General features: G+C 56.2%; 1 protein-coding gene across 1 annotated transcript; it reads right to left on the reverse strand.

Annotated features, from left to right (window-relative positions):
* Window positions 1-1185: 1185 nt before the first annotated feature.
* Window positions 1186-11883, reverse strand: KCNK18 (potassium two pore domain channel subfamily K member 18; the record flags this gene model as incomplete). The annotated part of the gene is made up of 3 exons (XM_080687860.1): window positions 1186-1967; window positions 8562-8693; window positions 11664-11883. The coding sequence occupies 3 exons, from the start codon at window positions 11881-11883 to the stop codon at window positions 1186-1188; spliced, it is 1134 nt and encodes a 377-aa protein (XP_080543986.1).
* Between the last annotated feature and the right edge of the window lie 485 nt (window positions 11884-12368).

Here is a 12368-nt window from a genome sequence, read left to right on the forward strand (position 1 = left end):
AAGCTGGGTGCCATCAGTCATGGGTTGAGGGCTGCTCCCAAGAGCCCTGACTCCTTGGAACTTCTAGCCTGCCCTGTGAATGCCCAGCTTTAGGGGCCAGAGGAAGTCCTCGGGCAAAGGGCGCTGGAGTACCAGGGCAGCTGGGAGGGGCACCTTCAGCATCTGCCCCACAGACCAGCCCATCCACGTGCCAGCTCATTCATGAATTGGCACAGGGTGAGTGCCAGCGAGTGCCAGACCTCTTGTGTACCCAGCCGTTTGCTTAAGCATCAACACTTTCACATGCCAACTCATTCAGGAGGTGCCAATCGCATCCCGCTGAGTGAGAACACTGGTCTGCACAGACCCCGACAATCAGGAACTCTCCCGGGCCCTTGCGAACACGGGCGACAGCGCCACTCAGCAGATGGGCGTATTTCACATGGGCTTGGATCGGCCGGTCTCGCCTGCATTCGCAGTCACGTAAGAAAAGAGGCCGCTCAGACGCACTCTGTTGCATCAAGGGCCCACGGGGAGCAGCTCAGGAAGGCTGAATTCAGCACACAGGATAAAGTGCGAGAACAAAGGTGATTTTTTCTCAGGTTGCAAGAAAACTGGTGACGTCTATTAGGCAGTTTCATCTACATAAGGTGACAGTTTTTTAAAAACAGAGATAGGGGATGCCTCTTTCTCCTGGGAGCATGCCCATGCCTTTCCTGTCGCCCTCCTCCCTCCTTCCCCCATAGACATGCATCTCCCAAACGCTAAGAGACCCCGCGAGGCTTGCGACCAGAGCAGCAGTGGGCAGTGATGTAGTTCATCCCGAGCAAACCCCAGGCCCCATTTCTCTAACTTCTTAGTGAGCCAAAGCCGATCAGCCTGGGCTCACTTCCCCCATCCTTTCTTATTTCCCTGTCCCCAGCATGACTAAGCATCCTCTAAAATAAAAAAGATATGAAAATGAAGACAGGGGAATAAGTTGGACATTAGGGCCTGGTGATCATTTCTGCCTACTGTCCTGATACAAAGGGCATTGGCCACCTTTCTGCAGGGCCATAAGGCTAAACTCAGGGCCCCACGGTCTCAGATGACAGGCCGCAGGGCCACGTGTTCACTACACTGACCCCCAAAAGACAAGGCAAGCAACCCAGCTCCGCCCACACATGCCACGCTGCCGACGGTGGCGCCTTCCCGGTTTAGCGGGTCCTAATACTTCCCTTTTGCGAAGAACAGCATGAGCTGTTTGTACATGCGAATCAGCCTGTTTTGTACCAGCTTGAACGCGATGCACACGATCTCCATCCCGATGATGATGTAGAGGGAGAAAAACAAGAAGAAGTGGGGGTGTTCTAAGGCGGTGTCCCCAAACCCGATGGTGGTCAGCGTGACGAAGCAGAAGTAGAAGGCGTCCTGGAAGTCCAGGTGCCTCTCCCAGGTGGGGAGGATGGCGGCTGCGCAGGAGATGTAGGCGAACACCAGGAGGGCAATGACGGGCAGGGGCACGTCCAGCCGCTCCACCTGCCGGCCCACCTCATCCAGGTTGCTGATGACGGAGTAGGAGAGCCTCCCCGACACCAGCTCGGGGCAGGAGCTACTCCTGGGCACAGCCCGCGGGGGTGGGTGCAGTGTGTTCTGGGTGTCTCCTGCCAGGAGCCCCTCGAGCAGCTCCGTGCTGTTGCTGGGGGCTGAGGGACACCTGCCGGGTTTGGGGCCCGGGGGCTCTTGAGCACTGATGATGATCCTGGGGATGGTTTGGTCCGTGGGCTTGGCGGCAGGCCTTCTCCGGCAAAGCAGCCGGGGGCACCATGCGGAGAGCGGAGGGCAGAGCGGTAGGAGTTCTCGGAACCGATTGTAGGACCTCGATAAGATGGTCGCTAGGATGTCGCCTGTGTCCGTGAGCACCAGGACCATCAGGGGAATGCCGAAGAGCGCGTAGAGCATGACCAGGTACTTGCCGAGCCTGGTGACGGGGTAGACGTGGCTGTAACCTGCAAAAGAGGACACGGCCGGGCTGGTCACCTGGCCTCCCCCCTCCCCAAAAGGCGTTAAAGAGACCTTCTGCCCTTTCCCCTCCTTGGCGTGACCTTTGACACAATGTGTTTGCAAATATGCATCTTAAAACACTCATCCACTTGTCTGCCGTTGGGCCTGCTTTGGGGGGGGAGTAAGGGGTGACACCAGCTTCTCTTTAGAAGACGGAGCAGGTCATGTCCAAATGATTGACCTGAAATGTCCTCGGCAGGGGACAAGCACGTGATTTGGGAGTGAGCTGACGGCCTTTCATCCTGCCGTGGCCATCTCTGAGCCTCTGTGTGAGATGAACCAGCTCCCCTAGAAGGACAGGATGAACGCAGGTAAGGGACGTGGATGGCCTTGCAATCATACCCACCACCCCCTTCCTCCTCCATGAAGGCGCTGGCTTTTTAAGAAGCCACTCTTGTCCTCCCTGGAATGCCTGGGCCTCTTGGTTGGTTTGTTTCTGGGTAATAGGCGATTATTACGTGCCTTCGGTGTGTACAGCAGTGTGCATAGCATTCAGGACAGTAGTAAGCTGGAAAGTGAATAAAATACAATTGCTGCCCTCAGAGCCACCGTGGTTTAGTGCACTAGACATGTTCACAAATGATGGGGAAGCGGTTGGGATCCCAGCATCTAGACCAGCCGTGGGCAAACTACAGCCCACGGGCCGGATCCGGCTGTTCTATCCGGTTCTCTTGCTCTCCCCTCCGCTCCTTTACTTTGAATTTATATTAGTTCACACAAACACTCCATCCATGCTTTTGTTCCGGCCTCCGGTCCAGTTTAAGAACCCATTGTGGCCCTCGAGTCAAAAAGTTTGCCCACCCCTGATCTAGAATCTTACCAACCTGAGTTCGAATCCCAGCTCCACCATTTACTAGAAAGTGACTTGACTGCTCACATTTTGTGGTTTCTTATCTGTAAACTAGAGGCCCAGTGCACGAAATTTCATGCACTGTGTGTGTGTGTGGGAGTCCCTCAGCCCAGCCTGCACCCTCTCGTAGTCCAGGACGCCTCGCTCCTTCCCACCCGTCTGCAGTGGAGGCAAGAGAGGCTCCTGCCACCTCTGCTGCGCTCACCAGCCGAGCCCGGCTTCTGGCTGAGCGGCGCTCCCCCTGTGGGAACGTACTGACCACCAGGGGGCAGCTCCTGAGGCATTGAGCATCTGCCCCCTGGTGGTCAGTGCGCATCATAGTGACCACTCATTCCGCCATTCGGGCCAATTTGCATAGTAGGGATTTATTATATAGGATGCGGGCAACTATTTCTGCTTTGTCTATCGACTAGCAGGCAGGACTACAGGGGGCCAGTGCCTGACACATAGTGGGCGACTGGCGAAGGCTGGTGTCCTCACCCTCAGGAGCTAACGTAGCTGCCTATTGAGCACTCACTGTGGGCTGGCATCAACCAACCTTCATAGGTGGGCGTTGTTATCACCATTCACAGACGGGGAAACTGAGGTGAGAGACATGAAGCAATGTGGCCGAGGGTATACGTGTGATAAAGAGTGGAGTTGGGAGTCAAACCCCCAGGGTTGCCAGGGCTCAGTCCCCACTGGGTCGTGGGCACCAAGGGGGCGGAACCCTCCAACCAGCGAGAACAGGTCATCCAAGCAAAGGGGCGGGTGGGCTGAGGCCTCCATGCTCCCCGGGAACCCCCCTCCTTCCCTCACCCTCACCCTCACCCCCACCCTCATGTGTACAGCAGGGCAGGAGCGGGAGCTGTCAAACCCCACAGCGCAGGTAGTTGGACCTTCTGGATGGGCGAGCTCAGTGACCTCAACAAACAGAGGGAACGCTTTCGTCTTTAATGCCCGTGTTTAATTTTTGATGCCATAGAGGATGATTAATACAGAAAACCCAGCCCAATTATGTAAATTAATGGGAAGGTAATTGCTAGGCTGGCTGCGCCCCAGCTCCCCCGGGGCTGCAGCTCCTCGCGGGAAGCTCTGGCCCAGGCTCTGCCCTGTGGGAATGGTCAGGTGGCCCACTGCGCCAAGGTCCTGGGGGAGGGCCGGGGCCCGCGATGGGCCTCAGCAGTCTGCACCCGTCCCGGGGCATTCCAGGCCACCCTGGCTGGTTCCAGAGGCTCCGTGTGATGGCAGGGTGGTTCGCTCTGTGTGTGTCTTCCTGTTGTGTGTGCGCATGGAGCGCTGACTGCAGGCGCTGGGCACACGGTGAGCTGAGTGAATATGGAACCTAACCCCGCTGAGCTTCTGGTTTAGCGGAGGAGGCAGATATGCATCAAATTCCATACCCCACTCAGCAGGTATGGGACTCCAGCTGGGGATCCAGGACAAGATGTAAGAGGGCAGGCCGTTGCACGATCTCACTCCTATGTGGAATCTAATTAACAAAATAAACTGATGAACAGAGTGGGTCCAGAGACACGGGAGCATGGAACAGCGTGGGGAGTCTCGGAGGGAAGGCAGGGGCGGGTGGGTGGGTGGGAAGAGATCAACCGAAGACCTTGAACGCATATATGCATAACTCAGGGACACAGACAATAGGGTGGTGGCCTGGGGCTGGGGACTGGGGCCGGCTGGAGGGGGTCAATGGGGGAAAAGAGGGGACATATTTAATACAACAATAAAATTTTTTTTAAAAAGAGCAGGCTGTTGGGTGAGCAATTAAAACCAAGGCGCCCAGCCTGGATTTCACATTTATGGAGCACCTGCTGTGTGCCAGGCTCTGTGCCCCAGCTTGGGGGCTATACAAGGAACGGGCAGAGGTCACGCCCTCTGGGGGCTCCTAATTGAGAGGAAAGCTTGGCCTTGAGCTCGGCTCTCCGCCATGCCAGCAGCACGTGGCCAGGTGTGTGCACTGGGCTCAGGGGTGGGGGGTGCATTGGTTCCACCTCCCCCGGGTCCCAGGTTGGCTCCGTGTGGCAGGACTTGCTGGGAGGGTACGGAGGGTTCCCACTGCCTCTACTCCAGCAGCCCTGCCCTCCCCTGAGGGACAGGGGTTGCCGAAGTGGCCTCAGGACAGCCTCCCATCCAGGCTTCCCATCCAGTGGTCCTGAAAGCCCAGGACCACTGAGGAGACCGTGGTGGGTGGGGTCTAAGGGAGAGGGAGGATGGGCGACACAGGAGGGTCGTGGATAGAACGGCCAACTGCCCAGTTTGCTCAGGACTGAGGGGGGTCCCAGAACATGGGACTTCTGGCGCTAAAACCAATGCAGCCAGGGCAAAGGAGGCAGTTGACTCTGGCCATGGAGGAGTGCGGAGAGATTCCTGAGCAGGGAGGAGGAGAGAGAGATTCCTGAGCAGGGAGGAGGGGAGAGGAGGGGGAGGGAGCCGAGCCTCTCCTATAGGGGCAGGAGCTCAGAGAGGCCCAGCCATGGCGACCGGGCGGAGGAGCCCAGGCCCTGGGTGTCATGGGACCCGCAGAGCCATCAGCCCATAAGGACATCACCAGCAGCCATGAGGGCCCACAGACCGGCCTCTCCCCTCTCATTTCTATACAGTACAGAAGCCCCCAGTTCTCAGGCACCCCGAGGAAAGTCAGGAGTTAAAATTCCCCATCCTCAAGTATGGAGACCCAGGGTCAGGTTTTTTTCTTTTTAAAATAAAAAAAAAAAAGCTCATTTCTTATGGGATTTATAGAGTCAAGTGCCTTTTAGAGTCAAAATTCCTTGCAATACAAAACCACCATTGTAACCACCATTAATGGACGTGGAACAGGGAAGTCAGGTGACCTGGCCAGGGTCAAACAGCCCACAGCCCACAAGAGTGTGTACCCCTCTCCCTAAGATCTCACCCCCGCCCCCCTCAACACACACCCAACCTGCTCTCGGCAAAGGTGGGCTTCTCACCTTATAAATAAAGTCTGTGGCTGCCTTGGGTGGGACATATTTATAAACCAGAATACATGCCATGTTATAGAAAATACAGAAACAAGTCTCAGAGAGCACCCAGCCCCAGCGAAGGGCCTGTATTGACTGTCCCAATTACCGGATGCTGAGCTGCATAATGGAAAATCAGATCATTTCTTCTAATGCATTTATATATTCCACTATGATCAGTCCCCTCCACTTAGGCAGTAAGTATTTAATAGCTCGTTCACTTAACTTTCTAACCCAAGGGGGCTGACCCAATTGGCAATGACTGGGCTTGGCCAACCTCACACCTGGCAGGTGTCCCTTTCCCAGCATCAAGGCCAGGTGCATTGCAGGTGACCCAGAGACCCAGGGCAGGCAGCGGTAATGCCAGCAGGGCCTTCAAACACCGTTATTGATTCTGGGCAGTGCAGAACTTTCCCCAACATCCTCTTCCAGTTGTAATTGCTGGACGGCCCGATGTCCTAATTGACTTAAATCTTGGATGATAGCATCGCTTCCTTGGGATTTAAACCAAGCTAATGCATTTCCATCACAGTGGTTCGCAGCCTGGAGTCTGTTAGAATCACCCAAGGGCCCTGAAAAAGGCTGACGCCTGGGCCCTTCCTTAGAGATCCTGACTTGATTGGCATGGGGCAGGGCCCAGGCACGGAGCTTATAGAAGATATCCAGGTGATTCTAACATGTAGCCAGGGCTGAGAGCCCTGAAATCAGGTCAATGCTGCCACGCGTTAGCATGCATCCGAGTCTGTGGAGAGCGGCTACAGTGTTTGGACAGGTTCAAGCCTTGGACTGATGAGAGGGCACAGTCTCTCGTGGCCACATGCAAGTCCCAGCTTGGAGGGTAGAGCCCTCCCAGCACAATGATACCCAACAGCTATAGTTGTAAGCGTGAACCTATGGTCCAAACACGTGGCCCCACGTGCCTAAGTGATATAGGCTGCAAGTAAACAAAGCTTGATCAGGTGCATGTAATGGAGTAGGATCAAAACCTGAGAATGCTGTAAACATCTTGACCATGCCCTTACTTTGCCTCTTGGCATTTGGCTATAAAATAAAGACACGGCTTGTAGTCCATGGCGCTGTCTCTAGCTCTCCATCAGAGAGGCTCTCCATCTGAGAGGACAGCGTCTCACCGACACCCAGCTTTCATTCTCTTGTCTGTCTGTTCTCAATCCTTCACCGCCCCCACTCAGGGTCATCCTTGGCCGTGCTGCCGCGGCACACGAATCACCGTGAGAACTTGTTAAACACACTTTGCTGGGCCCCATAGCCATAGTTTCTCACTCAGAATGTCTAGGATGGGCCCGAGAATTACCTTGAATTTCTAACACATTCTTGGCTGATATATGTGCTACTGACTGGTCCAGAGACTGCACCTTGGTAACCATTGCATTAGTACAGTGGTTCTCAAAGGGGGAGTGGGAGTGGAGAGGGGAGGGGGCAATCTTGCCCCCCAAAGACGTTTGTCAAAGCCTGGAGACACTTTTGGTTGGTGAAACTGGTAGGTACAGTGGAGGAAGAGGTAGAGGTAAGAGCATCGGCTGGATATGGGCCAGGGATGCTGCTAAACATCACACAGTGCCCAGGACAGCTCCCACAGAAAAGAGTCATCTGGTCCAATTGTCATATGGTTAGTAGTGCCGAGGCTTAGAAACGTTAAGATCAATTAGATCAATCCCCTGAAGTTCTTGAGAAAAAAAAAAACAAACTAAACCCCATACTCTTAGCCCCCTTGCTCATCTCCAGGATCTTCCTTGTAGAAGACACTGCTCCCTGTAACGGTGGTCCCCTCAAAGTGTTCCCTGGAGCTGGCGGTTCCCTGAAAAGGCCAGCTGTGCCCTGCCTCTGGCTCGCTGGCCATGATGTCCCCGTCAGAGCCCCAGCTCACTGCCCAATGGGACAGAAACAGCATCTCCCTCATGGGGTTGCCGTGAGAATGAAATAAGATAACGCCTATGAAACACGTTGACACCACGTCTGGCCCTGCTGAGTGCTCAGGAGTATCGCTATTATTGTCACTCATCACCCTGGCAGTATCCGCATTCAGACGGATGAGACCGGTTCTGGAAGAAACCACCTGAGGGTGCTGGTGATCCTGAAACCCACCTCCCCACCCCGCCCCTCACTGGGAGCCCCGGTGCTGAGTGTCTCCACTGGGAGGTGCCACTGGAGCCTCAACTTCTAGTCCTGCCTCTTGGACCTCCCTCAAGGCTGGGGCAACTGCCCCAAGTCGGTGCTCCCACAAAGCCCTGAGCACATCCCGTGCTGACCACGGGGGCCGTCCCGAGTTCTCCCGTCTTGCCCAGGAGCTGGGCTGGCAGGTGCTGCCGGTTCATGGTGTTTGGGACAAGAGCACTCAGCTGAGGGGCGAGAAGGGGCTGGATCCCAGCCCACACCTTGCTCACTGGGGGCTATGCCCAGTCTAGACCCAGCTCTGACCCTGACCAGCTCCTATAGCTGCGGACAGGTATGGGCTGCACCCCCCTGAGAAAGGGCGCTCTTTTCTAATTCCCACGAAGGCGCCTTATGGGCCAGTGGCAGGGCCTGCTGTGTCGCTGAGCTGGGAGCACTGCCCGTCCGTGCGCAGTAGGCCTGACACAGGGTAGGCCCTCCACACTGCATGAATTGAACGTCTCAGCATCCTCACCAAGGGTCCTCAGCATCCCCTTCCCCACACTCTCCCCAGGCCTTTCTGCCAGGCCCAGCCTTGCCCTTGAACTTACCCACGGTGCTGATCACTGAGCAACAGAAGAAGAGCGAGCTCAGGAAGGACCAGTCTGTGGACCTGCTAGACCACTGGGGCTTCACCTTGGACAGCAGCTGCCGGAGGTCCAGCAGCTGCCGGAGGTCCATTCCTCGAGAAAGAGAGGACCAGAGTGAGGGAGATAGCTCTACCCTTCAGGACAGGGTCCCCCGAGGTGAAGGGGAGTCTTCCCCAGGAACCAGTAGCGCCCCACCTCCCCCACCCCTGTCATTTAAAAATATATTTTTTTTTCATTGATTTCAGAGAAGAAGGGAGAGAGAGAAACACCAATGATGAGAGAGAATCATTGATCAGCTGCCTCCTGCACACCGCTCCACTGGGGATGGAGCCTGCAACCCGGGCATGTGCCCCGAATCAAACCGTGACCTCCTGGTTCATAGGTCGACTCTCAACCACTGAGCCATGCTGGCTGCTCCCCCCCAACCCAGTCTTGAGGCCCCATCAACACCAAAACGGCTCTCGGGGCCCTGCTTGTCAGTGTCTCCGCAGTTAGGCCTGCTCGGGTTCCCGCAGGGAGCAGCCCAGCCTCACGCCCGAGCTCAGCCACGGGATGCTGGGCAGCCCCGGGGGGCTTTCTGGACTTTCTGAGCCACCCTCTTCTACCTTGCAAAAGGGCACACACGCTTCTGCTGTCTGTCACGGCGATCTTGTAAACCGAAAGCAAAAGGCTCTTATGAAATGCAATCTGTGCTATGGCTGCAATCACACCACCTCCTGGAGGTCACTAAGCCGATGGAGTTTGGTGGTGGTACTGGGACCTTGGGGCACCAGCCACCTGAGGGTGTCTGGGATGCGTGGCAGAAGCCGGTTTGGGCCCGGCTGGCATGGCTCAGTAAAACAGGAGATCACAGTTCGATTCCTGGTCAGGGCACATGCCCAGGTTGTGGGCTCAGTCCCCAGTGTGGGATGTGCGGGAGGTGGCTGATCAATGATTCTCTCTCATCACTGATGCTTCTCTCTCTCTCTCTCTCTCTCTCTCTCTCTCCCCACCTCTCTCTCTCTCTCTCTCTCTCTCTCTCTCTCTCTCTCTCTCTCTCTCTCTCTCTCTCTCTCTCTCTGAAATCAGTATATATATTGGATCAGGTTTGGGAGCCCTGGTTCCTCAGGGGGGTTTTCAGACGGTCCCTTTGGCCAGGCAGCCAGTGGGTTTGGGGGACCCTAGAAGCCACATGCCAGCTTCTGGGTGGCAGGAAGAGGATGTCACAGAGCCTGGCACACAGCAGGAAGTCACTACTCTCTCGAATGGGCACCAGCCTGGGAGTCCACACACCTGCGTTCTAGGCCCAGCTCTGACCCTGAGCAGTGCCTATAGCTGCGGACAGGAATCCTCCTCCGCAGCCTCCGTTTCCCCAGCGGGGAGGCAGTAGGACATGGTGGGAAAACGCTCTGGCTCTGGAACCCAAATGCCTGGGGTTGAATCCCTGGCCCCATTTTCTAGCGTGCGACCTCGGGCAAGCTGCTTACCTCCCAGTGCCTCAGTTTCTTCATCTGTGAAATGAGACAATCCATGCCCACCTCATGGGGTTGGTGTAAGGACTAAGTGTGCTATCGCGTGGAAAACATTTGGCTTGGGGTGTGCTCTTAGCTAGCACGTATTGAGGAGTTTAATCTCCACTGAAAATCAGTACAAAATGTGTCTGGACCAGCTCCGTGTTCCCACACCATTCCATGCATCAGAATCACCTGGGAAACTTCTTAAAAATGTGATTCCACCCGGCTGGTGTGGCTTAGTGGTTGAATGTCGGCCCATGAACTAGGAGGCCATGGTTCAATTCCTGGTCAGGGCACATGCCTGGGTTGCAGGCTCGATCCCCAGTAGGGAAGTGCAGGAGGTAGCCGGTCAATGTTTCTCTCTCATCGATGTTTCTATCTCTCCCTCTTCCTCTCCCTCTGCCTTCCTCTATCTAAAAGCAATAAAAAATATTTTAAAAAAATAAGATTCCAGCCCGGCCCCAGAGATCATGATTAAGTCAGTTTGGGGAAGCGCTGGGCATGTGCCTTTTAGACAAGCCCCCTGGGTGGTCCCGATCACGGCCAGGTGTGGAAAGCCCTGCACTTGCTGACAGTCCAGAGCCGGCGATGGCTCAGTGTCCGAGCAGCAGTGCTGGCAGAAGTCACCTCCCAGTTGGCTGAGCAGGTGCGTGTCTGTCTCTTACAGATGCAGAGAGGAGGGGTGGGGAGGCCCTTCCACAGAGGGGAGCCCCTGCCCCTGCAGCCAATCTAGTCAGCCCCAGCGCAGAGGACCTGCCTCCAGTGGAAACCAGTGACGAAGTACAAGTGACACCGATCGGGACACAGACACAGCGCCTGGTGCCTTCCAAGAGGCTTGGTGTTTATCACCTTGTCTGCTTCCCATGGGGTCCTTGGGATTGTGGGCCCCCTTCTGTCCAGCACTCTAGACCCAGAGAGGGCAACGGCTCTGCCTGGGGGTCACACAGCAAGCCGGGAGATTGGCGAGGAGGACTAGAACCAGGCCCCAAGGTCTTCTTACGGTCTCTCCCCCTCCCCTGAGCCCAACAACAGAGAAGGCTGCTTGAAACAGCAAGCAGGAGAGCAGGGGGCAGGCTGCTATCTGGTGCCCAATTTGGATTGTTCCTTGACTCCTGATCCCTGTAAATGGAATCATGGGTGGGGCAGACATCATTCTGAGGACCAGCCTAGGAACTCCTAGCCCCAGCTTCATCACCAGTCCCCCCCACCACCACCACGCGCCCCCCACCTCACCGTATCTCTAGCAGCCCACCCTCCCCAGAGCCTGCAGGCCTGTGTGGGGCTGGGGCTGGGGCAGTGGGAAGGGAGCCGTCTTCCCAGAGCAGCTACTGGGTACTCAGTGCTTCTTCTACCTTCTTCACGGCAACCCTAAGAGGCCATTATTCTCCCTATGGGCAGAGGAGAAAACTGAGGCTCGGAGAGGGAAGCCACTGCCTACGGTTGCCCAGGAATGGGGAGGCTCCAGGCAGAGGGTTCCCAGACCCAGCCTCCAGCAAGGGAGCCTCCTCCCCTCCGGGGGCTGCGTCCACCCACAGAGAAAAGGCCCACCCTGCCCCGGTGAGCCACCTACCAGTTGTGTTGCATTTTAAGAGGCCGCAGAGCTTCTCCAAGAAATCCTCAAACTCTGGGTCACCTGCCCCCAGGTCCCGGCCACCCTCGATGGCTGAGAAGAGCAGGGCGCCCAGCAGCGCATAGGTCACCAGAGAGCAGAGAAAGCAGAGGCGAGGGAGAAGTTTCTCCAGAGCCTCCTGGTAGCACCTCCTGGCCTGGGGCGGCCCTGCAGCCTCCATCCTCCCAGGAGCTCGCAGGACAGGAGGTACTGGAGAAAGAGGCAGGATCATCCAGGCCCCGCCAAGAGGAGGAGGAGGGGCGGCAGTGCCCGGGAATGGCCAGGCTCCAGCGCTAAGTGGATGGTGCGTGCGCTTTTCCCAAGGACTCAGGAAGCAGCCGGCACTCATTACGTTCAGTTCATCTGAGTAACTCGCCCCCACCACCCTCAGCGCCCCCAATTGCTATTGATCCACCAGGCAGACGTGGGCCCAGCAGCCTGGCCGGCCCAGGAGCTGCCGGGCAGGGGCTCTGGGAGGAGGGCGTGGTAGCTGCTTTGAGCTTTGGTCTTGCCCATTTTCGAAGCTGCAGTTTTGACTTCCAGGGACCAAATCTGACTTTTGGTTTTTAGTCCGGTGATTGTCCTTGCTGAGAGTTGTCTGTGGCACCTTGGTCTCGTGAGCAGGTAGTACTAATAGTGACTAGTGTGGCCAGAGTTGATAAAGGA

This window comes from Plecotus auritus (genome assembly GCF_963455305.1).
Source record: "Plecotus auritus genome assembly, chromosome: 9".
NCBI lineage: Eukaryota > Metazoa > Chordata > Mammalia > Chiroptera > Vespertilionidae > Plecotus > Plecotus auritus.